Source organism: Daphnia pulicaria, chromosome 1 (assembly GCF_021234035.1).
Source record: "Daphnia pulicaria isolate SC F1-1A chromosome 1, SC_F0-13Bv2, whole genome shotgun sequence".
In the NCBI taxonomy this organism is placed as follows: domain Eukaryota; kingdom Metazoa; phylum Arthropoda; class Branchiopoda; order Diplostraca; family Daphniidae; genus Daphnia; species Daphnia pulicaria.
The window spans coordinates 12,243,157-12,268,771 of NC_060913.1; the positions used below are offsets into that span (position 1 = coordinate 12,243,157).

At 36.9% G+C, this 25,615-nt stretch overlaps 7 protein-coding genes across 9 annotated transcripts; 5 read left to right on the top strand and 2 right to left on the bottom strand.

Annotated features, from left to right (window-relative positions):
• Positions 1–1,020: 1,020 nt before the first annotated feature.
• Positions 1,021–2,979, top strand: LOC124336815 (mediator of RNA polymerase II transcription subunit 18-like). Its single transcript, XM_046790625.1, has 5 exons — positions 1,021–1,931; positions 2,006–2,071; positions 2,133–2,252; positions 2,423–2,592; positions 2,662–2,979. Exons 1-5 carry the CDS (start codon positions 1,793–1,795, stop codon positions 2,848–2,850), a joined length of 684 nt encoding a protein of 227 aa, XP_046646581.1. The 5' UTR covers positions 1,021–1,792; the 3' UTR covers positions 2,851–2,979.
• Positions 2,980–5,329: 2,350 nt separating this feature from the next.
• LOC124335817 (bestrophin-3-like) lies at positions 5,330–9,760 on the top strand. 2 transcript variants are annotated; one of them, XM_046789296.1, is made up of 13 exons: positions 5,330–5,929; positions 6,666–6,776; positions 6,863–6,917; positions 7,003–7,033; positions 7,110–7,204; positions 7,273–7,326; positions 7,801–7,867; positions 7,988–8,223; positions 8,306–8,425; positions 8,487–8,594; positions 8,656–8,739; positions 8,820–8,906; positions 9,567–9,760. In XM_046789296.1, exons 1-13 carry the CDS (start codon positions 5,862–5,864, stop codon positions 9,639–9,641), a joined length of 1,191 nt encoding a protein of 396 aa, XP_046645252.1. In that variant the 5' UTR covers positions 5,330–5,861; the 3' UTR covers positions 9,642–9,760. The 2 variants fall into 2 exon arrangements, with proteins under 2 accessions (XP_046645252.1, XP_046645261.1); XM_046789305.1 differs by lacking the exon at positions 9,567–9,760 and adding an exon at positions 9,018–9,335 and having other exon boundaries at positions 5,331–5,929.
• A 180-nt stretch (positions 9,761–9,940) lies between these two features.
• On the top strand, positions 9,941–18,500 carry LOC124331340 (nuclear pore membrane glycoprotein 210-like). The gene is made up of 20 exons (XM_046788794.1): positions 9,941–10,377; positions 11,180–11,313; positions 11,397–11,528; positions 11,588–11,832; positions 11,903–12,118; positions 12,193–12,366; positions 12,427–12,576; positions 12,667–12,993; positions 13,055–13,511; positions 13,574–13,767; positions 13,832–14,120; positions 14,176–14,432; positions 14,884–14,985; positions 15,055–15,141; positions 15,203–15,541; positions 15,602–16,405; positions 16,480–16,815; positions 16,902–17,579; positions 17,654–17,978; positions 18,065–18,500. The coding sequence occupies exons 1-20, from the start codon at positions 10,232–10,234 to the stop codon at positions 18,304–18,306; spliced, it is 5,634 nt and encodes a 1,877-aa protein (XP_046644750.1). The 5' UTR covers positions 9,941–10,231; the 3' UTR covers positions 18,307–18,500.
• A 63-nt stretch (positions 18,501–18,563) lies between these two features.
• LOC124337287 (mitochondrial pyruvate carrier 1-like) lies at positions 18,564–20,021 on the bottom strand. Its single transcript, XM_046791396.1, has 4 exons — positions 19,643–20,021; positions 19,458–19,571; positions 18,985–19,085; positions 18,564–18,912 (listed from the first exon to the last, which is right to left on the bottom strand). The coding sequence occupies exons 1-4, from the start codon at positions 19,648–19,650 to the stop codon at positions 18,758–18,760; spliced, it is 378 nt and encodes a 125-aa protein (XP_046647352.1). The 5' UTR covers positions 19,651–20,021; the 3' UTR covers positions 18,564–18,757.
• A 1,323-nt stretch (positions 20,022–21,344) lies between these two features.
• LOC124336442 (phosphatidylinositol N-acetylglucosaminyltransferase subunit C-like) lies at positions 21,345–22,273 on the bottom strand. The gene has a single exon (XM_046790254.1). It carries the CDS (start codon positions 22,211–22,213, stop codon positions 21,389–21,391), a length of 825 nt encoding a protein of 274 aa, XP_046646210.1. The 5' UTR covers positions 22,214–22,273; the 3' UTR covers positions 21,345–21,388.
• Positions 22,274–22,371: 98 nt separating this feature from the next.
• Positions 22,372–23,298, top strand: LOC124336992 (trafficking protein particle complex subunit 5-like). Its single transcript, XM_046790988.1, has 4 exons — positions 22,372–22,618; positions 22,695–22,821; positions 22,901–23,083; positions 23,155–23,298. Exons 1-4 carry the CDS (start codon positions 22,467–22,469, stop codon positions 23,251–23,253), a joined length of 561 nt encoding a protein of 186 aa, XP_046646944.1. The 5' UTR covers positions 22,372–22,466; the 3' UTR covers positions 23,254–23,298.
• A 94-nt stretch (positions 23,299–23,392) lies between these two features.
• On the top strand, positions 23,393–25,163 carry LOC124336265 (serine/threonine-protein kinase/endoribonuclease IRE1-like). Of its 2 annotated transcripts, none has more exons than XM_046790005.1 (4): positions 23,393–23,993; positions 24,066–24,302; positions 24,381–24,895; positions 24,964–25,163. In XM_046790005.1, the coding sequence occupies exons 1-4, from the start codon at positions 23,908–23,910 to the stop codon at positions 25,074–25,076; spliced, it is 951 nt and encodes a 316-aa protein (XP_046645961.1). In that variant the 5' UTR covers positions 23,393–23,907; the 3' UTR covers positions 25,077–25,163. The 2 variants fall into 2 exon arrangements, with proteins under 2 accessions (XP_046645961.1, XP_046645970.1); XM_046790014.1 differs by having other exon boundaries at positions 24,381–24,892.
• Positions 25,164–25,615: the final 452 nt, after the last annotated feature.

A 25,615-nucleotide genomic window follows, 5' to 3' on the forward strand; every position in this document is an offset into this window, starting at 1 on the left:
CCATCAAAAGAGATCGTTACAAGGAAGGAGAATAAATCAGGTACAAATGATGATGACCATATTTTATCACAGTTGCCTTCGAAACTTTTACGCCGTCTGTTCGACGTAAATGGCGTCCATTAAACCCATTAACTCAATTGATTGCAACGGTGGAACATCCTTAATTTCGACTGCAGTAGCGATTTCTTCGAACTTTTCCACCAGCTCAAACGCTAATTATTTTAAACGGCCTTGAAATTAACAATTGCTCAATCGTATTGGGAATGGCTGATTTTGATTAGGTTTATTGCCATAATTTTAAATACGGGAGATGATAAGTGGTGGTGCAAGGCATACAGCCTTGCTCACGATCTTCGTCGGCACCATAGTAGGGAAGGGTAGCAAAATCAATACGAGATATAAAAAACATTGTGGAATTTATGTTTCCAACCGTAAGATAGTAAACGTAATAAATTGTTAAATTCTAATTTAAAATCCAACTGTGTGAGGTTTTTATTCGCCTACACGTCAACTCGCATGTTAAACCAATTTATTCTGTTGAAATATTGCATTGCATTATTAGACAATATGCCCTTTTTTGGCTTGTATATGTTTGTTTATCTATTTACAAAACGTTTTCTTAGCCACTGCAACACGTGCTGTTTCGACCGTTTCGTCAACATGGAAACTGATTTGAATTTCTGAATTCGTCTCTCTATAAACCCTCGAACTGGAATGATTGACCGAATAATACGACGAACAAGTTCATACATGCTCAAGCAGCAGCAAGCTCTCACCAGTTAAAACTGGCCTTTGGCATGAATGCTTATTTTTCTCAAAATAGTTTTCCTCTCGTCGATCCAGACTTTTCTCTTATTATTCAGAGTTTCATCTAGCCGTTCTTTTGTGGCAAACAAAGGCTTGCATTGCTATAAATAAATCTCTCTGCCAAGTGGTCTATTTCCATCAACACGTCGATTGTGTAATTTTTTCCAATTTTATATCCATTTCAGGTTACTTGGTTTTTTTAATTCATTTTGATTTTCGGATGAGGAAGTATAAATTCATGAAATTGAACTGCGGTATTCTAAAGGTTCGAAATTTCTACCACTAGGTGTCATCACAAGAAAAGCGTCAAAAAATACTCGAGTAAAATGCAAAAATGCGGAATTGGGAGTCATGGTATACTTATTTACCAATTTTCCTAATCAAGTGCGCATAATTATTTTCATTTCACGACGCACTAGGACTAGTCAAATTACGTCTGCCATCCTTGATATAAAATTTGGCTTGAAGCAGCGCGAAAACATGTTAAACAGCCTTCCGTGGGACTGGGAGTTGAAGAGCTGGGAAAGTGAATGCGAATAAATTAAATTTCCCGTGATATGACTGGCAGAATGATATTTTTTTTAATTTAAAAAACTGGAACAAATTGTGAACCAGCAAAATACCATCATACATTCGAATTTTACAGGAAAATGTAGGACAATTTGAAGGAGATTCGGAAGTGAGGGGTTTCTCTTTATTTTTTAAAAAAGAACGCATTTGCGCTCTGGGGTGGGTTTTTCAAATTATTGTGTAATTAGGTGACATCTTTCACGAAAAGAAAAAAGACTGACGTAAAATAACCATTGTGCCATGCAATTCCACATTTTATCCACTGATGTCTGCATTTGAATTCCCGCACTTTACCTACAGCGTTATATCGTCTGTTGTCATTCTGCCAATGGTTTCAAATTTTTGATCGATTAAGCGTAGTTCTTTTCGTACAGGGAATTTATACTTAGCAATTTCTTAAGTTTGGTTTACAAAAATGGCAAACCAAAATCCCTTTTCCGCCATTGAACTTTTCACTTCTGCACTAAGGAGTAACATAATTCCCAATCAAGAATACTTACTGCAGGGAAGTGTTATCGACTCGTCAGCTGAAGTTCTACATAACCGATTGCGTGGTAAAGTATTACTAAATTATGCATTGCCATTATTGCTATCGCATTTTTTGACTGTTTTATTTTATTCAATTCAGGACTGTGTGATGCTGCGGAGACTGGGCCAGAAACATTTCACGATCATGAAATGTGTTTCAGTTTAAGTACATTGAATTCAAACACTTTTACTAAATGCCATGGCTCAATTATGCATTCTATTTACAGAAGCCAGCAATCCAGGAGGTACTCCTCAACAACAGCAGCCATTCTTGCTACGAGTTCGGAGAGCTTTGGATCACCCAGAGTATCCATGGCAATTAAGATATTTGGGACAACCTGAACTTGGTAGGCTATATATCTTGTGATTTGATCATTTGCTTCAAATCAATAAGCTGATGAACCTATTTTTAATCTTATGTTAAACCTTTTTCAATAATTTATTAGAGTACTTGAATTAGATGAGTTAAAGTTACATTAAAATGTTTCCATGTCTCAATTCTTTCGATTCAATCTAGGTGACAAGAATCAGCCCACTGTTCTGAGAAGTTGCATAGACATTGCCTGTACCCCCAATGTTGTGGAGTTTTTGTCCGAACTTGGTTGCCGGATTGAATTCGAATACGTTCTAAAAGGATATCTATTTAGGAAGGGTCGAATGAAGGTGACCATGTCGAAAATATTCCGGGTAACGTAATTACAAGTTATGAAACACAATGCACCATTCTCTAAATTGCTTTGTTTGTTATCGGAACAGATGGGTCAAGCCAAATCGCCCGACAGTCTAGAATCAGTGACCGGAAGTTACCTAGTAGAACTTTCTCTTTTGGCCCCAAGTGGACAGGATGCCGTTGCTGATGAAATTAAAGTGTTTGCCGAACAACTCAGACCATTAGTCCATCTAGAAAAAATCGACTACAGAAGATTGCAGCAACCGTTTACATAAGCCAAAATGGAAGTGAAAACAAAAACGTCTTTGGGGGGTTTATTATCTGAAAATGATTTACGAATACGACGATGTGTTTCAGTAATTACCGCCGTATCCAATTCCTTTAATAAATTCGATTTAAGTCCGGCTGTAAATGCATTCTACCCAAAAAGAAATTGCACAGATGAATTAGACATTAATGGTAGCATTTAGTCCCTAATATCGTACGAATATTATCAAGTGATAAATCGGTAATGTTCCAAATGATGAGAAGCGATTCGTACCTACAAAGTAGGTTTATACTTTCACCATACAAGATTTCCTTTTTTCTTTATCATGATTATCTAACTGAATGTAACTCAAAATGGACACAATTTCTAATAGTGTGCTAGATTTGATGAAGAAAAGATAAATAACCTCTTTTGGGTTTCAACGTCGACGGCGCACCTCGTAACAAACTGTTAAAAGGTCTACAAGCTATATACGTATATAATTAAGGGCACACAGTCGGGGCCACTGCGGCGGAGTTTTAAACGACATGTGAAGTCATCCGTTGTGATTTGAAAGTTGGGAAAACACTTCCTTTATTTTTCCCCCCGAAAGAAATTTCGAATCTCGTGCCAGAATCTTGTGGATGAAAATACCATGCCGAGGTTGATAGCCGCTTGTGGTAATAAGATGATAATAGTTGGTAATCAAAATGAATGTGACGTCAAAGTAATAAGCGGGAAATCCCCATGTTTTGAAATGTAGTTTACCACTTCGTCAGTGTTGGCTAGTTGCGTGCCTTCGATAGCCATATTGTTGGTCGGCAAACCAGCGTCGTCCTTATTTGCCTCTAGACTCTAGTTTAGCTTTTTCCACAATACATTTTACATAAGTCAAAATTTTAAAGTTGAATTCATACAGTTCGCTAGGAATTATTAACGAAGAAAAAATCTCTACAAGTTATTTAAAGAAACATTTGACACGAAAAAATATTTTTAAATGATCATTTTAGTCATATTTTGATGAACAAACATGGCCGGTTATAGCTTTTAGACCGTTATGTGCCAGGTGTCAAATTGGCGCCTCTGGCAATAAGCCAATAATCAAAGTTTTTTTTTTTTTAAGTTATTGCAGATCATTTTTCTATGAATCTGGTCTCCGCTCGGCCATGTAAAATGTATGACAATAAAACCAATCGTGAATACAACTGAGTAATAAAAATTAATAAAATAAAACGCATGTTCACAGTTTACACTCTACTGAGAATAAAGACGACTCTATGCGATTAGAATCACTGCACATAATAAAATTATAAACTATTTCAGGAGTCAAATTTAGACTACAGAGAGTTTCTCAAAAAAATGTGAATAATATGTAAATTCTTCATTTCTATAACGGTAATATTTTAAGAAATTCTAATAGCTGTATTAATGAATTCATCTCGTAGTGCCGCTAAAACCGCATAATAAATTATTTACTAACCTGCGCAACTATTTTAATGAAGACATTTTGAAGCATGAGGGATAATTTTTTGCGCAGCCGGAAAGTTATGGTGTGTTTCACTTTAATGAAATTAGTTGCGGGAATTCAAAAGCCATTAACCAAAAGTTTTTTTAATTTTATGGGACTTCGCCAGCTATTTACCACTTTAATGTCTACATTTTATCTCTGGCTCCAGCGTTCTAATTTTTTCGCCTTAGAACTAATAAACTATTCACGAAAGAATTAAAATTTTTTCTTTAATTTACAGGTTTAAAAAAATCATACTTTTGTGTGGTAATATTTACCTTAAACAGACTCACTTGAAACTCACGTTTGAATTTGAAAATAAAAATTCTGAAACTGTTTTTACATTGTACAAAACTTTGTGTACCGACAATGCAATGGACAACAATAAAACCGCACTGACTTGCACAGTAGGAGTGCAGACGGACTGAATTTTTAATCATTTCTCAAGTATAGCTGATGAATTCGAGTGCGGGAGTTTCAGAATAAAGTCTGAATTAGAAAACAAAAATTATTATTATTTTGTTCCTCTAGTTCACAAGTAGTAGTCAGTGAAAAGCATGTCTTTGTCGGGCGTTTCTTCGCGTCATCCTTTTATGGATCGAAACGCTTCGTTCCGCTCTGGCCTCAAAGGTTAAAAGTTTACGATGACTCGTCGTGATTAATAACTTATTGCGTAAAAAAAAAAACAAGGGGAAAACGTGATTTTTTTTCTCTTAATTTCTCTATAATCGTGAGACGTGCCCCAAGCAGAGTGCGACAACAAACTGCGCAGGCCGGGAAGTTCGCTTATTACTACTCAAATGCGGCCGAGGGCGGCGTGACTCTTTCAAAATTCTTATCATTGATAAGTTACGGAGATTATTTACTACGTGCCATTTCGATTGTTTGAAATGTATGCGCACCTATCACCTGGCCGTCAAGTCCATAAATTCACTCCACAGTTATATACAGGCTTGTATTGCAACATAATATTGACAACAATTCATCAAACCAACAGTGTTCTTTTTCTTGGCATCCAGACATTTTTATTGCTGGTGGAATTTTTACTTTTATAGATTGAACTTTTATGTGTCGACTATGGACTTTGTTAGATGTAGGCTGTATACCTTGTTGGCAGCGGGAATGTATACAACTGTTGTACTGGTTTTTTTTGTGTTTTATTGAACGCTACACGTGTAATTAGCATCATATAGTTCTTACTTATTAACGTATACTTCATTTTCGTCTTTCTTAAAATCACGAAATTGTGTTGCGCTGGGTCAACGGGCTTTTTCCACGAAAGAGAAGAGAGAGAGACACTGAAGCTCATGCCTGAAGGTGGCCGTGGTTCTCTTTGAATCTTTCTCTAGCTGCCTTGGCCGGGGTATTGTTGAATCGCCAAATAAGAGACCTCTTCTGTTCCTTCTTGTGCCCAGTTCCAGCATCTCTTCAGCGGCCACGGTGCAAACATCTACACCACCGCTGCCTCTTGTCGCAATTCTCCGCTATATTTTGGTTTTCCTGGTTTCTTGTTTGGATATTTGTATACCAACATGGTCAACTATTACGATGACATGGCGTCAGTCAAACAAATGTGCCAAACCTGCAGTCTACTTTTTAGGTAAGTTTTTCGTTTTCCTTCTGATTTTGTATAGCACATTTGCAGTCTAAACTGGGAAAAAATTTTAATTGAATTTCGATGTTGATATCATTTAAATTTAGTGTAATTAAATTTAATTTCATTTGAATGATATAGACCAGCTGTTGTAAAGAAAATAGCGACAAACCCATTTTACAACTCGGCACCGTCTTTAGACGACTTCATTTATTCAAATTGTATCTACTATCCTCTCAGTGAAGATAATTGGCTACACCTTAAATAGAATAATGGAAATAATTTCTTGTTTCAGTCCCGCTAAATGTGCACTTACCTCAAGGCTACATTTAAACACAAAGCAAGGACCAATTATATACACTGTGCCGTCTAAAAAAAAAATTCTTTCCCGCGGTCGGAAGAATGTTTCTCCATTCTTTTTTATCTTAAGCGCAATCTATTGTTAAGATATATGACGCAAGATGTGTCAACAGTTCCGCCTTCGCTTCACTCCTTGATTCAGGAATGTTTAGGGGATCATATGTCAAAATACTCTGCGAGAGCTGTCAGCGCACGTTTAGATAATTTTGTATTCAATATATTTCATTTACGGCCTACACATGTCTTTGAACAGCGAGGTGTGGTTTTGGTCACAGTATTGCTCACCAATGATTCAGCGTTTATTTCGATATGCTGATGTATCATCATTTTTATTGTCAGAGAATTTCAATTTGAATTATAATTTTTGATTGTATAACAACAGGTGGCAAGGAAGCATCTATAAGATTTTGTGGCGACAAGTTTTGATGTACTTCGTAACCTATATTGCTCTAGGATTGTTGTATAAATTAGCACTCAACGAAGATGATCAGAGGTACTAGATTTTCCATCAGGTTATTTTCTCGTATTGTTTTATCAAGTGCAGTAATAATGCATCAGACGAAAATTTGTAATAAATAGGACGTTTGAAAAGATTGCTCTATGTTGCGCCAAGTACGCCGATAGTATTCCAGTGGTAAGGTTTATTTTCATAATTAACCCCATTAAAAAAAAGAATAAGAAAACAACTATCATATCACAAAGTTTATTCTGACACATAGGTACTCTTCCTTGGATTTTTTACTGGGACAGGTATGCTTAGCATTGTATAGCAATTAGATATATAACTAATACTTTAGTGAATTAATTCGACAATAATTCAACGCAGTTATGCAAAGATGGTGGGCAGTGTACGCCGCAATCCCTGGAACAGGAAAAATTATCACTTTGGCGACATTTTACATGAAGAGGGATAACGCGCAAGTAAGAATTTTTTGAAAATTTCTATCCACTTAATTTCCGTGAATTTAAATGTGTTTAATCGTTTCTAGTCCAGCAAGTGGCTGAGAACTCTCACCCGTTACTTGATCCTCGCATGGATGATGGTAAGATATGTTTAACTGTACATAGAATCTTCTAGTATCTTCTTTTGTATAGAAATTGGCCGTCCTTGAGATAAGAACCCAGTAAGTCGTATAAATATGCATAATCTAATCCAGGATAATTAATAGCTTAGACACCGGCTTTTAGAGAACCAACAAGAAACATTTTGAAATAATGCTGGAAGCTTTTCGTTTCCTGCAATTTTTATTCGTGACATTTCGTGATAATTCAAGTAGCCCTAGAGACACAACTTTTATATCGAGATTTAAGTTTTGGAAAAAAAAATTTCTAAAAATTGTCGATTCATTCATGATTATGAATTCATTCAAAAATATTTAAAAAATGAATCATGAAAAATTCAAATGGCTACTGTAAGCGCCAACATGACTTATGGTCTTTATAACCGTTATAAGTTGAATGGCTTTGGCAAATAATAACTTTGTTAACTAATAAAATCTTGTAATCGTCATTAATAGTGTATGAGAACGACCTGCCGCCCGCTGAGAAACAAATATCCTACCCTAGAGTCCATGCAACGCGCTGGTACGTGTATATCGTAGCTAATAATAGCTTGGTAGATGAGTAATTCAAGTTGTTTTGTGCTAGACAACAGCAGAATAAGACAAACGCATTTACGTTTTTATAATTTCTTGTGATAATTAGGTTTTCTCTTAAAACACGAAGCCGAAATTCTCTCTTTGGAACAGGAAGAAAGTCACAAATGGTCGTTGCGTGTTATTAATTGGGCACTAATTCTTGTCAGACAGGGGCGGGACGAAGGAGTTTTCGAAAATCCTTCCGACGCTACTCGCCTCCTCGATCCTATTGTCGCATTCAAGAAATCTTGCTCTGTCGTTTTAAAATATCAAATAACTGCTATTCCTCTTTCTTTCGTTCAGGTCAGTGTACATCTTTTTTTTTCTCAATAATTTTTAATTTTTAAATTGAAATCATAACACATTTTGATTATTTTATTTTTAGGCGGTAACGTTGACGGTTCAAATTTTTGGACTAGTGAGTCTCATGGGCAAACAGTTTGTAGATTTCCCGACCAAACTTTTAGTGATTGATTGTTATCTACCTATATTACCTGCAATGCAGGTAATAATTATAAATCGGAAGATAGAAAAAATTAATAATCAACGGCATAATTTTGTGTTAGTACTTGGCTTATTTATCTTGGCTAAAACTGGGGGAAGTCGCAGTCAATCCTTTTGGAGAAGACGATGATGATTTTGATATTATTGGCCTTTTTGAGAACCACGTGGAGGTACAAATTTGTTGAATGTAATTTCATTTAACATCATGTTCAATTGCAAATTCACACAAAGCTAGCCGGTGATTTGCTCCAACTCTTTGAATTGGACCAGAAGAATCCGGTGAAAGAAAGTCTCGAGCAAACCAGTTTCACCTTGGTAAAAATATTTCGCTCATTTTAAGTTTACGATAGTTTAATTCCAATTAATATTTTTTTTTCCCTGGAACAAAATTTCAGTTTAAATTGGAAGAAACTCATATGAGAAAGTTACCGGAAGTTCCTGTTGAAGCTGCTGTACACACAGAGGAAGACATTCCATTTATGGTATGAATTTACTTTTTAATAATTCTAAATAGTAGATTTGCGTTGCGTAGATGTGGATTTAGTAAATTCTATTATATATAAAGATAACAATTTGCTACATCTTCTCGTCAGGACGATGACGCGGATGAGCGTGATGTCATGATCAGTATCTGATCAATCCAAAATCCATCCTTATCAAAACAGTGGAATTCAATTCCCCTGCCACTTATGCCACTTCTTTGGTCAAAATTGTCTTATTAATTATCGAATTTATAATGACCTGGAATTCGTACACATTTTTATTTGAGCATAATTTTAAAATGTCATCAATTTTGATCAATATCGCCAACTTTTTTTGTGTGAATGGATGTTGTATATTTGCAATCAGCCCATTGAAGAATAACTTGGTTAATGTTTATATATCCATCCTAATATATTCGATTAACTAGCTCCTTTGCACGCATGAATTAACTGCCATCTGCGTGATTTCTAAATAAATTTCTAGTTACGGTGATCCTTCTGTAATCATTTTCAACCATTTGTTATGTTAAAGCCATCGTCTTATTTAAATTTCAATAGTCAATCCAAACCCTTTATTGGTATCGCCAATACCGAAAATTAATTTAGAACACTAAGGGTGAGAAATCATGCGAATTTGACTCAAAATTTACTTTTAATTAGGCCTATAATCCGCTACCGCAGATGTCAATGTCTCTATTGGAGTATGGGTTTTTTAACCGCGGAACAGCCGAGTAGCTTTGCAAACTGCGTTACTCCCGAAAGTACATGCAACATAATGCACTTCTATAATAACCAGCTTATTTTCAATTACAAACACCATTTGATATTATTAGTTACTGAATAGAAGATATTTATGAAAATTTAATAAACGTGTAGATCACTGCAGAAAATCGACATTGATCAAATTTGCAAATAAGTACACGTTGGTACAACGAATCCCATTATTTAGATACGGGTAAGACTCGATAAAAAATTATTACTTTTCCAATGGGATTTCAGGTGGAATTTCCAGGAAAAAAAGAGACTAGCTGCTTAACATAAAATTACCCAGCTCAGTGAATGAAACATCTATCATGGGGGATCTATGACAGTATTTCTATTTTTAGGTTGAACAGTGAACACAGACACAGTAGGGGAAAGTTGGCTCGCCGACAAGTCGTTTTTTAACTGTCCATGGCGTCTGCTGAGTCTGAGGCATTACAATAAGCGCCAGAGCTCTGCAACAAAAGTACAAAACCGAAAACAGTGGGCACTGAGTACACACCAAATCAAGTTTTTGAAAGTTTAAGACGGTTGTAGGTCCGAATGAGCTACAAATTATCAAAATGATTCGGACTTGTTTTTTATTAATACTTTTTACTGCTCTGGCTGCAACATCTAAACTTAATGTACCTCGTGTCTTATTACCAATCTCTGCCAAAACGCCGGTGAATTTCACGTTGGAAGTGTCCGATGGGGGTTGCTACACGTGGTAAATATAATTTCACGACTTTTGTTTATACCGGTAGTTTTAAAAGATAATTGGTAGTCTGCAAGTAACTGAGCTAAATCTTGACACCACATTTGATGAGTGGAGTTTACACTCACTTGTCACAACAGAAACACGAGAAGCTTGTTTGTCTTCAGTTTGCTAATAAACAAGCTTAGACCCACTTAGCTTGCATGTTTATTTGTGAATTTATACCTTGAAATGGACAAACTTAAAACTTTGTTAATCTTTCTTCTAATGTTGAAGCGGTTTTCTTTGTCGTTCACATTATAAGAGTTTTAAACACAGTTTGATACTGTGAAATCCAATAATTTCATTTCTTTATACAACAATTTGTATCAACTGTTTTTATATATCTTGCCTGTTAAAGCCTCAGGTTAAAATTGACTAAAAGTATGGTGTAAAAGAAATTTTTTAACGTTTCCCACTTCCCATAATTTTACTTGAATCAATTTAATCAAAAGTAAAAATTTACCTGGTGTCATAAATGTTTTTGTACCCTCCATCCTACAATTACCAAAGGAATGTCTACAAAGTATAACTTAACATTCCTACAATTACTAGGAAAAATTTTAAGGAAATAGCGTTTATTTTGATGTGGGAGAGGGAGCGATTTAATTGGACGAGGAAAACGCGCAGCACAATTTGAAATAAAATCGTAATGGATTGCCTTGTCGTATTTCGTTTCATGCAAACGTGACCACTGATTACCTGCAATAAGAACTATAGCCATGCGTGTCCTCTTCACATGATCATAATATAACATTTTCCTTTCTTTAATTAGGTCTTCTTCTCGACCAGAAGCAGTCAAAATTATCCCAATTATTGACGATGACAGATGTTCTAGACATGCTGTCGTTACGTCTTCAGGAACTTCTTCTCATAAGACATCGGCTATTGTTTTGGCCAAAGAAATAAGTTCGTTATTTTATTTAAATGATGCTTGATATAGTTGAATTTATTTATTTACTTTTTTTGAATTGAATCCTTTAAAATTTTAGACACGGGGGAACTTCTACGATGTGACGTCATTCTAAATCACATCCATACGATTCAGATTGCTATGAAAACCCGTGAACTATTCATTGAAGATGCCCCCGAAGAATTTTACGCCAGAGCATCAGACGATCAAGGTATTAAGAACGTTGAAATTAAAACGGAAGAGGGTATTTTTCATATCATTCTTGTGTAGGCAATGAATTTTCTAGCGTTGACGGATTGGTGTTCCGGTGGACATTTGAAGGCCATTCCACGGATACCGAACCGGGCAATGAACCTGTCTTGCGTTGGGTTCAGTTTGCCGATTCTTCTTACGAAGTTAAACCGTCGATAGCTGCTCTCGAGACACTCGGCTACCAAGGCCATGTCATTCTCATTGAAGGTTTGCGAACGGGATCTGCCAAAGTGTCTGTTCGGCTTGAAGACGAAATTTTCAAAGTATGCCGTAGTTGCTTTACATGTTTTCTGACAATGTACTAATCTCATGGAATTAATTTTTGTAATGCAGAATGTTCCTACTGTCGATGTAAATATTGTAGTAGTTGCAAATTTGGTCCTCGATCCTCCAGAAGTTTATCTTCTTCCGGGAACTGTTGTGCCTTTGCGATTGAGCCAAATTCGTCAAGGGAAGGCGGAAATCATTTCTTTACCTTCGTCACAATATTATTTAGAGGCAGACGATCCCAAAGTTAGCGCTACAATTGAAAACACCGGTTCTGTTCGGGTAAGCGTGGAAACACATTATTTTTCATACTCATAATTTCAAGGAAAATGTTTAATTTGCTACTTTTTCGTCAGGCTTTGGATCGTGGATCGACACATGTCCGTTTGCGTGACAGAAATATGAAGGATCCCGATGTTAGCCATGCTCCATACGTGATTGTCCATGTCGTACATCCTCATCGTCTTTCTTTAGCCTTGTTGCCAGAACGAAGCTGGGCAACTATTCTTGGCAGAACCCATGCCATTCAAGTAATTTGTTAAATACTACAAATTTACGTCATTTTCTGCAATTTCCCATGTCTAAATCAGGTGGAATTATTTGATGAACACGGAAATTTAATCCAATCAAATGACGATGTTTTTGTGAAAGTCAATGTTCCGCAAGCATTTACAGTTGACAAAGCCACAACAAATGGCACTTACCATTATGGTAAAGCTTCGAAGCTAGGAGTACACAAGGTAAAATAAAAATTCAAGAAAAAGGATTATAATACGATCATTAATCTATTTTGTATATTCTTGCATCAAATTATTCGATTACTTTCACAGGTTAAAGCCTCTTTACGCGCCATTAAGCTTACTGATGGCACTGAACTTGAATTAAATCCAACATTGAAAGCCAGTGCCGACATGGAGATCTTTGAGAGCATCACAGTAACTCCACCCATCCAAGTGTTAGCTTGGGATCCAGTAACTCAACCTCGTCACGAAATTAAATACAAGGCTGCTGGAGGCGTATCAACGCACCATTTTGCCTCTTCAAACACGTCATTTGCAGCAGTTTCTCAAGCTGGAGTTGCCAAAACTATTGGACAAGGCTGGTGTAATATTTCGGCCAATATTCCCAAGTACCCACACTTACGGGGAGATGCTGCAGTACGTATAGCTTTAACATTTAGCAAAATCTCTTAATTGTATTCATACATTTTTATTTTAGCTCTACGTTCTTCCTGCCTTCAATATGAAAATTTTGAATCACATCGTAGAAGTTGAAGAAGGCAATTATCTAAATGTACCTGTAGCCATGAAGACTCGATTGCCCAACGAGGAAGAAATCGCATTTGACGATTGCTCTGATGTCTCGATTGGAATTGACCTTAGTGATCGGAAGAATTTCGAGATTGGTCCATTGGTTAAAGATGCACCCAAGTTTAAAGGTTGTCGGTCAATTCCAGTCCGCGCTAGTGGCATTTCAGTCACCAAATTAGCACTGACGTTCAATGGCGAAAAGACCATCATTAAAGATAGTATAGTTTTGTCGTCATACCGTAAACTTCGTTATTTGGAGCCCGTTAATCGAGAAACTGTCTTGGCTTTGGGGTCTTCAAGAGTGATTGTATTTGAAGGTGGGCCTCTTCCATGGATAAATAAACCTTCGGGCCATTATCGTAAAGGTTAGTTATTTCGAGATTTTTCTTTTCGATTTTTATTAATGGTTTATTTCTTCTTTTAATAGTTCATGTCACGAATGAAACGGTCGCGTCTGTTGGCCAGTTACTAGCCGTAGCAGATAGTAGGCATATTCACAAAGACGTCTTCCAAGTCGAAGTCTTGTGTCGCCAAATCGGTGATACAGAAGTTGTATACCAAGTTGGAAATATTGCATCCTCTTCAAATATGTTTCCTGTTCAAGCCTCAACCACGATAAAGGTGCGTCATGCATTTAATTTGCAATTACAAAAATTTAGTGGTATCATAATGTACGTTGTTTTAGGTTTCATGTGCGCATCCTGGGCAAATTTATTTGATTCCTGAAGTACGGTTACCAGACGAAACCAGAGTTCCCTGCACAATTGACACGGTTACGCAAAGAGTAGTCAGCCAATCTTACCTTGATTTAAAATTAATAACGGTTGTGAAAGACGAAAATGGACGCAAATTGGACAATTACTCTAGCGTAGAGTTGGAGTGGACTCTCTCTCAGACGGAACTAGGGAAACTAAACAAAGAAGGGCTGATGGTCGACAACAAACAAGCGGATGGATACTCCACTTTTGGACGAAGTAAGATTTAAGTGAATCCTAAATATTTTAACACATTCTAACATTAGCTACTAAGGTTATCGCCTGTTGAGGCCTTCGGGTAAAACCGGCCCACTTGATGTTACGGTGAGGATTGTTGGATACAAGCAGTCTGTGTTACGTATGCTGGGTTTGACCGTTCAACCTTCCCTGGTTCGATCTCCGGTTCATAGCTCAGCAGACGAAGAAGAGGAATTCAACGAAAGATTGACCAACACGATTGATTTGATACTTGTTGATGATGTCAAAATCGCACCTGCAGGAGAATCGCTATTTAACCATCCCAAGAATAAGGTACTTGTTTTCTTTATGTCTTATTATTTTTCTTTTGGAGCGATTTATAGAAATATCGTCCTGTCTAATTTTTCCTATTGCTAGTTAAACAAACTGCTTATTTAATTGTTACAGGACGCGGCCGCATAACATTATTAGCACATATTCTAGCATTTTTTAAAATATTTCTTCAGTTATTTCAAAATTATTACTTGCATGATGCCTTTTTTAATTACTCGGTACTCGGTATGTTCTATTGAATTTCTCGCTTCGAAACTGTGAAATTCTGGCTTGAGGTTAAGGTTCATTCTCCTGAAATGGATTTACACCTCATTTTCTTGTTATCTTGCAACTTAAAAAATCAAAAAAATACATTCTATAAAGAATCGAGTGTATGGTATGCAGGACTATCACCAACACATTCCTTAACTTTCTCCTTTACACCTCCTTCTTGCACCTTTTTTTTAAATAGATGATTCTACACCTGTCTGATGGATCTGGAAGTTTCCACTTAGATTACGAACCTAAAGATATTGCCCTGGTGGAATACAGCACTACGAATCGAACCGTTCAAGTATATTCTGGAATTTTTTTTTTTACAATTTTATCCTTAATTGATTACAAATTTAATCCCACCGAACAGATAACTCCTCTAATGAACGGCGAACTGAAAATTACGGTAACAGATCAATGTTTGTGGACTCGTCAACCTGCGTTTACAACAATCCAGGTACTTTTTTATTTATTCACAACTCATTTTTTCATAATTATAAATTGTATCCCATCGGCAGGTTGTTGGCATTTCACGGATCGAATTACAAGTATCCGACAAAATAGAGCAGGGCAGTAGTGTTCCTATGAGTGTTCAATTGTTTGATACTCTAGGCCATCCCTTAGGTGCCAATGTCCTCCACTTTGTAAAGTTGCAGCCTCACCTTGGTTCCTCGATTGTGCGCGTTAAAGCTAGCGAAGGATTAGATCACACTTTGGAAGGGGTAGCATTCGGTGAAACTACAGTCGCTTTCAGCACGGCTGCGGTTCGCAGCTCGGTTGTGAATGTCCAAGTATTCGCTCCGTTAAAACTCAGCCCTCGAAATGTCACTTTAGTATTAGGAGCTACAATGCAAGTGGTAAGTGGAATATTTATTTTTTTGACTTAATGTCCAACTGTACTGAGTTTCTTTATTTAGGTGAGTTCCGGTGGGCCTCAACCAGATGCCGTTGTCGAGTATAGTCTTGAAAACGGACAGATGGCAACGTGTACTTCAAACGGAATCATTGATGCTATTCAACTTGGACGCACAAAACTGTTTGCACGAGCAGTGGGCATTGATCGTCAAACAGGAAAAGCCCGGATCTACTCCCAGGACCAAGTGGATATCCATGTAGTACGTCTATCAGGAATCCGGATAGCAGCTCCTCTGACTCGAGTACGACAAGACACTGAAATGCCTGTATATCTGATGGGCCTTGACGACTTTGAAGTTCCGTTTGCCTTTGGAACCTGCAATCCCCCTCTCATCGTTGAATGGCTTTTGAGTGATCACCAATCTGGACAGGTGGCAAGTCCTTTCCTTCATAGTGGCTTGAACCCGTTGTCAAGCGGCAGTTATTTTGCGACGCGCTTCAAGGCCTTACAACCGGGACACACAACTCTGAAAGTTAAAGTCACGTCCCGCCCAAATTCTGGCCAGTTAGTTCGTACCGAGCTGACAGATGAAATTTCCATTCAAGTTTACGAGTCACTTCAGCTAGTCAACCCGTTTTCCACTGCTGGTGACGCGATCGTAATGATGCCAAATACCGAACTCAATCTGCGGACCAATTTGGATTCGTCTGCATCTATTGAGTACACAGTCGAAGGATCGAATGATTTTGTTACTTCAGATAGCAAAGGCAATATACGTTCGGGTCCTTCAGTGGGTCATGCTTCACTCGTTACGGCGGCTGTGAACACCTATGGAGTAGCGCAGTCATTAAGCACTCTTGTGGAGGTAATTGTCAAATTAACCTTTTTATTTTTGTTAAAAGGATTTTCAGTGATGTCTTTTTGTGTGTGTCATTTTAGGTTCGCTCTGTATCCTACTTAATGTTGACGGCTTCTCCACTTTTGAATTTGGCACCCACAGATCGTCTTTCGGTCGTCCCACGAGGATTTCATTTGGAGCTTCGTTTAAGCTACCGAGATTCGCTAGGCCGAGCTTTTCATGGAGTCCGAAATCAACTCGTGTTCCGTCCTAGCCGTTTTGATTTGATTCGTATTTCGTTTGATCCCGACAATTCGACACTCACTGTGCACGCTGATAAAGTTGGTCAAACTGTTTTACATTTGTCCGATGAACTCAATCCTGGTCTCAAGGACTACCTTCGCTTTGATGTGGCTGACGTAATTCAACCTCAGCAAGTAAAAATGTTATATTTTCTGTTCTATTAATTTTTTAATTACTCTGAAAAGTTAACTTCTTACGAAAATAATGAATATTGTAATAGGTTGCCCTCGTGTTAGGAGATGTGGTTTGTTTTTCTACTCTTGTGCGGCCGTTGAATGGAGGTGTTGGCAAGTGGTCAGCGGATACTAAAATGCTCAATATCGATTCGGATACTGGAGTGGCGATAGTGATTGGAGTGGGAACATCCGAAGTGACTTACAGCGTTTCCGAAAAACAGAGCACATCAACCGAAGTTACTACAGCTCATATTTCTTCGCTCCGCTTTGAAGAAACATCGGAGAAATCCATTACAGATTCACGGCGTGCTGGTCAATTTTTCGCCATTAGTCTGCGTGAGAACGGTGGCAGCTTAGTAGGAGACAATTGTAGCGCAGAGGCTGTGACTCGATTCGTGCGGCAGCGAACCTCACTTCTTACTTGCACCGTTTCATTCGCAACTGAAAGTGAAATCAACGTCGAAGATGTTTTTATTTCAAAAGCTGAATTTGATGCCAAATCGGGATTCTATCAGTGTGTAGTGAAAGCGGTAGGAAATCCAACCGCCGCAAGCAGTACCCTGGACACGGATGTGATTCTCAAAGCTCAGTTTTCCAATTCTGTGGCTCACATGGCAATGCCTTTCCATCCAGCCGTCTTCATTCAAACGCCAGAAGTCCATGTCAGTGATCTTCAGCCAGCTTCGCATTTAATTATTACGGGGAAATCGAGCGTGCTTCGGGTAACTCATCACTTATTTGATATCGAAAGATATTGTAAACTTGATTATAATTTTTGTTTTTAATATATTTACAGCAACTAGAATTCACCAGCAGTGATAGCTCTGCTCTGAGCATCTACGCTCCTCAACATCCCTCGCCGAACAGTGTCAAGATACCCGTTCGTTTTAACCCTGGCTATCTCAGTGAAAACAGCAGAACATCGTTATTCATAACGCTTCGAAGTCCACTGACAGGACAACATGTAGAGATCGCGATTAAGATAAAGTTATTTGGTGACCATGTTCAGTGCGTTCCTGATGCAACTTGGACTAACGTGATTTCTTCATTGTCGCAATTTGTCCAAGAGAGAGCTTTTAGTCTCTTAACTCTACTTGGCACATGTGCGGCCATTTATATCGGTAAGTTCCTTGGTTATTTTCGTTAATTATAGCTTGATGAATAATAATATTATGACTAATAAATTGTACTCCCTGTGCTCTTCAAGGATATCGCTTCTTAGTCGGATGGTCCCCTTACCGAATAAGCTCAAATCCTGTCGCATTTCTTCCGCCTAATGGGATCTCAGAAAACTCGGGATACGTTTCGCCTTTTATTAAACGTGGACCTCAGCTCTGGAGTGTGAATAATGAGTCTCCACTTCATAGTTCAGGGATTTATCCGGGATCACCACACTCATCACCCAACACCTCATCCCCTTTACTGCACAGACGCCAATCACCATTCTAATTTTTTTAATAGTTCCTCAGTTGACCAATATGTTTCCCCTTTCGTGTGAATTTTAATTTCGAATGAGACATTCATGTGAAAGTAATAAGAAAATGTAACATCTCTCCAAGTCCACCTGTTTAAAGAGATTAAAAACAACAAAATGGTTGTCCTAATTTAAATTTCTAAAAATAATACACAGATTGAAGTTGAAATCATTCATTTTTTGTAAATTTGTGTGTGAAAACCACTGTTTGAAAATAGATGTGCAAGAAAGAAAAGAGCAAAATCTGTATTATATTTTAATACAAGTGCAGATGACTAGATTTCATACATTTATAGTAAATTAAAATATTCTATACAACATTATTAAAAGGAATTGTTCATTTATAATAAACAAGTATGACCAGTGAGTATTCAAGACTAGAGTATGAATTTTTACCACTTTTAAAAATTTCGGTAATTTTTTTTTCTACACATCTGTTTTGCTGTACTTATTTTTCAAAAATCTTGTTCCTTGAGTTAGTTGGGCACACGTGTTAGTAAAGTGACAAGATAATAGAAGTAAGTTACGTGGATTCACTTTCCACGCGAATCTCATGAAAATAGAAGAATACATCAACAAAGCTAAAAGAAGAGAAAAGAAGTTGTACTTATGAAAAAATGGCCAAATAAGAATATGAGAAAGAACCATGTTACCAAAAGTCATTTTCCCACTGATCAAACTAGCATCTTTTTGTGTATCTGCAATAGCAGCTATAGGAATTGACCAAGTTGCAAAAGGTCCCCAAAAATGTGTGCTGAAAAATTTTAAAGATAGAAAAAAAAAATGAGTTTAAGCAATTACAATGTTACAGCATATAGCTAATGTACAGCAGGTTAGGGTTAAAAATGTATGAGGTATGGGGCTTTATAAATGTCTAATATGGTTATTGTGAATAATGTGATGGTATGAAAAAAGGTGGATCTATAGGACTACACACAGTTAGTTGATTTATTGACTTTATATAAAAGTCCAAAAGAATCACCACTTCACTGAGCTGAGTTCTGCAGATTGAGAATCAGTTTTCTTGTCATGTTCCAGCACACAGGATATATTTTTTGGATATATTTTGTGAATCCACATCTAATAAAATTTAAGATTTCTGACAAAAATGAGGGGACATAATTACCTTGTGAGCCAATCTCTCATTTCCTTTCCAGACAAATACTTCATAAGCTTTCTTGCAGCCATTTTTGCTGATTGTTTGCTTCCATCTGGTGTGAGAAACTTGATAAATTTGGCACTATTGTTAAGAAAGGAGATATAATTTTTAATCCAAGATCTAGGAATGGTTATATGGTAATCAGTCAGTACTAATACATCTAAAGTTCCGAAAGAAATTCTTCAATGATATAGTTAATCAATTTAATAATTTCAATACAAATTAATGAAATTTCTTCATAAACTGATTAATTATAGGATTTATAGCTTACCTATACTCACTTTAATTCCAAAAAGGGAAAATTATATTGCAGTGCATTATTACTTTGTGAATTGTTTCACAAATGAAACCTCTTATATCATGTTATGACATGCCGTAATCCCAAAAACATAAACAGAGGAAACTACGGATGGAAATGTGGCAATATCTAACGTTTAAACTGAAAATTCGCTGAAAATGCAATAAATACTGCACTCATCTTCGCGCAGAATCCAAAATGAAAATGAAAGAAAGAAACCAAAACAAACGAAAAAAAAAATCCTATAAACATCGGCTGCTCTGTCTCTGACGGCAGCTATAGTACACACAGTTTACAAAATGCGCACAGTTTGCGCGGAATAATTTTGTGCTGAAGTTTAAAAAAAAAAAACTTTTTTGAAAGGGGAAATGGAAAAATACACGCAAAAAACACATCCACGCAGGACAATAAGAGGAAAATTACTAACAGCCATAAAATGTGCCTATTATAAGCGTCGCAGACAAAAAAATAACATAGTTCAAAGGGTGTAGCTGTAGTTGATGAAGACAAAACCGGTGCGTAGCACTATGACGGAATCGCAGTAGTAAAAAGGCGCTTAAGTATCGTACTATAGTAATTTGTATCACAAGTAAAATTGAAAATGGCTACAGTGTATCACTAGTAAAACGTATCTCAAATAATACCGTTCGGTAGAAAATCAAAATTTTCTAAATAATTTATTTATTTCATACCAACAAATGGTCAATAGTAAATTGTTTCATAATTCTTTTTCAAAATTTCGTGTGAAAAGGGAAAGTGATACAGTAGTATTTTGTAGTATAACGACAACGTCTCGTTAGTAACAGGCATCAACAGTAACACCCCCTATGATCCAGTATGATATTCACGGCTTCGCCGTGATGATCCCGAATGTAAATTTCACGGCTTCGCCGTGGATGATACCGAATTTAATTTCACGGCTTCGCCGTGGATAATAATAAAATTATATTCACGGCTTCGCCGTGATTGATAATAACTTGACGTTCACGGCTTCGCCGTGGATGATAATAATATGATGTTCACGGCTTCGCCGTGATTGTGATTCGGGAATTACCAATTTTATAACCTAACCTAACCTAACCAAACCTAACCTAACCTAACCTAACCTAACCTAACCTAACCTAACCTAACCTAACCTAACCTAACCTAACCTAACCTAACCTAACCTAACCTAACCTAACCTAACCTAACCTAACCTAACCTAACCTAACCTGATGTTACTTGTGAGCAGAAATACCTCGAGAAATACTAGTGAGACAATTTTTCAATGCAACGAAGTTCTTATGATACAAGAACCACAAGAACTTCGTTCTTATGAGACATTTTACTTAAAGAACTAGTTATTAATGGGTACTGTTTCGAGTTACTAAACAATCAAATTATTAGTGATATATTTTACTAATGAAACACTTTACTTTCAACACTATATATTTATGAGCAAAAAAAAAAAAGCTGTTATTTATGGCCACCTTTACTAGTGCGATTCCGTCACTGTGAGATGCACCCGACAAAACGACAAAACTGAGAAATTTAAAATGAAATATGATAAATTTTAGCATAATTTATTTATTGTACATGTACAAAGTATTTTGAATGAAGATCATCTGTTAAAAATCATTGCCTCATCCCATGGGCCATAAATGTTGTTTTTATATTGCTGAGCCCAAACAAAACACAATGGGAAAATTAGATTCACACAAAATATTGAGAGGAGGAACAGTATAGCTGAAACCAGAGAGATAGAAATCATACAGCAAAAAGCACCAGCAGTCAAAATTATGAATGCAATTAGGGTGTAGTTGAGTACTTCATACAATTTAGGGAATAGAGCAAACGCTTGCACAGCCAAAGTTAACAATGCAAAGGCATGTCTTGTTTCTTGAAGTCTTGATGCCAGGCATATTGCTCCACAGATGGCTGCGTTAAGGGAGACATAAGGAGACACACAAACTCCATCCATGCCATATTGATGAAAGGCAATGTGCACCAACATGAGAACTACACTCATTGCATAGATGGAATCTGTACTAATGGTGTCTGTCAATGTTTTGAGCACAGGTGTGCAACCATAGCCCACAGCTATGAAAAGAAAAACATTTTTCAGGACTGGTAAAATGTTGTTGAAACGGAAAGAGACCACATAGGCAGCAATGATGATGAAAGAAAATATTCCATAAGTCACTTCCCAGATTGCACTGCCATCTTTAAGTTGGAGAAAAACAGCCCAAAATATAACTGTAACACTGATCTGTGTGGATATTCGAGTCGATTTCAACAATGCTGTTCGTGTGTCGATCGGCTTAAAATGCACGTTACGTTTGATCTCGTCTAGAAATTTAGGATCAGTGTAATTATCCGGAAAACTGCTTTTTTTAAACAGAACTTTTTCCCATTTGTCCTCCAAAGGTGTAACGTGTTCGCCCATATTTTACAGTAATATCACAGTTGTTTGTTCAAAAAAAGGATAAGTTTTGAATGTCTCTATTTTGTTATGACATTCGAGTACAGCATTGCCGGGTCGACGATAATATGGCGATCCGATTCCCCGCCCACAATTCCCTAAAGTCCATTCCCGAGTTTTAGTAATCCGTTTGACAACCATTCGTCTGCAATTGTTTATGTATTCTGGTCTCTCTAAGGTAGATGAACCTGTCATTTTATAGTTGAAGAAAGAAAAAATGTCATCTTTAAAACTGAAGACGACTATTTTAGACCGCTCTATTAGTAAAGGGAAAAATGAAGTTAGCTTGAATGGATTTGCTCTGTTGTTCTCAGAAATTGTACAATATTGCCAAAACAGAGTGTCAACAGTACCTGAACTTCAGGCTAAGTAAGCAAAGTTCTTTTTTTTAATACTGCAGAAAGACAAGTTAATTAATATATTTGCAAAAATAATAATTCCATAGGCTTTCCGAATTTGGACAGCAAGTAGGTATTCGCATGCTTGACTTACTAATTGTTCGAGAAAAAAATGGAAAAAGAGAGATTAAATTACTACAAATTTTGATTTTCATCAAATCAACTGTGTGGAAAGTAAGTAGTTCAAAAAGCAAGGATAGTATTCACGGTAAACTAATCTTAAGTAATCTTATTTCTATTTTGTATGTTTAAGTCTTTATTTGGCAAAGAAGCTGATAAGCTGGAACATGCCAATGATGATGACCATACCTATTATCTAATTGAAAAAGAATCATTGGTGAACAAATTCATTTCTGTTCCAAAGGACAAAGGAAACTTGAACTGTGCTGCATTTAGTGCAGGCATCATTGAAGGGATACTGAACACCAGTAACTTTGTAAGTTTTTATCAAAATATTTTGAGCATATAGCAAAGAATAATCACTTTCATTGTAAACATAAAATTTAGCCTGCAAAAGTGACAGCACACTGGCACAAGGGAACAACTTATATGATAAAATTTGATGAGTCAGTTATTTTAAGAGACAAGCAATTGGAAGGAAGGTAACATCCGTGTATTTTCATGTGCAAAAATAAAATAATAATAATGGTTCGTTATGTCGCGATCTCAATCGCGATCTAAATTTAGTCAGTCCATACTTTTTCCATAATTCACAAACGAAAAATCGTCACTGATAGTAGGATAGGTATGCGTTGACGGTGTTTGAAGGGGGGAAATGCGCTATTGCACGGGTAAGCCTAAAGTTAATCGGAAAGCCGGATAGCCCTACTAGAATGTGTTATCCGCAAACTAGACACCTATCACGCACACCGGAATTGCAGGAACAAAAAGTGTTGTTTTTCATAACCCTGTTCCTTATTCCCTTATATTCCCGGGAAATGGAAGCATAAAACCAAGCGAAAATTAGAGAGAGAGAAAGAGACCGGTTGAGAACGGTGGTATACTTTCCGTCAAGACGCGTTGAAACAGTTTACATTTGTAATCCTGCATTAAAGAAATCGCATGAAACCTTGAAGCGTAACTCCATATTTGAATTATAAACAGTAGATAACAATTATCACGACAACCGGCAACCCAGGCAGTTGTCTATATGCAGTGAATTATAGCAGTTGCACAAGATACGTCACTTTTGGATTAAGTGATTCGTAAATTAAGTCAAATTCACGCCAATTTCTTCCTTCTTTTCTCCTCAAGAAGTTGATGGAAGTAGAAACCAACGACGGAACTTCATTTTCGGATGTCGTTATGCAGTACGAAACAATAGGAACTCGAGAATCAGAACAACGGTAAAGGCAAAATTTACAAAATAGAAATATAGAGTAAACAAACAATTTACTAAAGACGAAATATTGCTCTAGCTTTAATTCTAGCAGCAGTGCATTACTGCCCTTGATAAAAATTGATAAGAAACAAATTTTAGGACAAGGAGGGTACGGCATCGTTTATAAAGGTCTTTGGGGGGAAGAAGCGGTAGCTGTGAAGCGAATTCAGTCAGCTAACACCGAAAGCAACGAAAAAGAAGAAGAAGCATTAAAAAGTCTTAATCATCCCAATGTCATCAAATTATTAGATGTTGAAGTCGACAAAGATTTCAGGTAAATATGATAGGATTATTACTAGCACTGATCAAACGCCACAACGTAATGTTTTGCAATTTGGAAATTACCAATCAGGTATTACGTACTGGAATTGTGCCAACTATCACTGCATCAATTATTTTGGGGTGACAAAAATCAGAAAAAATGTCGTGAGAAAATGCCCTCAGACAAAGAAGTGTTCCTCCAGTTGGCCATGGGATTGGCGCATATACATGAAATGAGGCTGATCCATCGGGATCTTAAACCAGAAAACGTCCTCATTTGGGTGGATTCGACTGGAGAAACAGTTTTGATGAAATGGGCCGATTTCGGACTAAGTAAACCAGTCAGTGAAAGAGGAAGCTGTTCCATGAGTGGACCAAACCGAGGGAGCAATAACTGGTATGCCCCTGAAATATTGAAAATGAAAATTGATGAAGAAGAGAACCGAACAACGCCCCTTCATCGTCAAAGAGGAACCGTTATTAGCGATGTGTTTACAGAAGGTCTCATCTTCGCCTTTTATCTCTTGGAAGGTCTTCACCCATTTGGTTCACCTCTTAAGATTCCGTCCTACATACTTAAAGATAAACCAGTCAATCTACTCATCAGTAGGTCACTCTATTTATAAAAATAAAACCTTCCGTTGTAATATCGAAATTTTGTTACACCGTTGCAGAAGAGGAAAACCATCAGTTGATTCATAAAATAATTATGGAAATGTTGAAGCATAATCCCGGAGACCGAATTTCCTCATCACAAGTTGTTGAAAAAATAAAAACACTTCCGTAGCGATCGCTGGCGTGTGGTGATTTTACTTCCAAACGTTCTCACTCGAAAATGCAAACTGAAAAGTGAATAAAATTTCAACAATTTTAATGCCGTGTCCCGTTCAAATGCCTATAGACCTAAGAAAATGGAACCACCGTTACTCAATGAAAACTAGATCAAACAGCAATACCAAATCAAGGTTCAAAATACCGTATTTAAGTACCCTGAATATTTTTTTAAAGCCTACAGTCTACGCGAAGTTATATGAGAATAACATTCATTACGAATCCAATAGCAAGCAAGTTGACCGGAAGTTCGGGAAATAATAGTTATAAAACTGTGGTGTCTACTTTTTCACCATGAAAACTCCTGTTCAATTGGAGTGCGCCTATGTAAGGAAGATTGGAAGATTAATATTTTAGTAATTGATAAAGGGATTGAGGGCGTCTGTATAAAATCCGGATGTTTTAATATGCTAACCTTTCATTATCAACGTACAAAGTAACTTGAAGATAGTCTGACCATGTTCGAAATGATATCTGCTGTACTGACATCCTCAA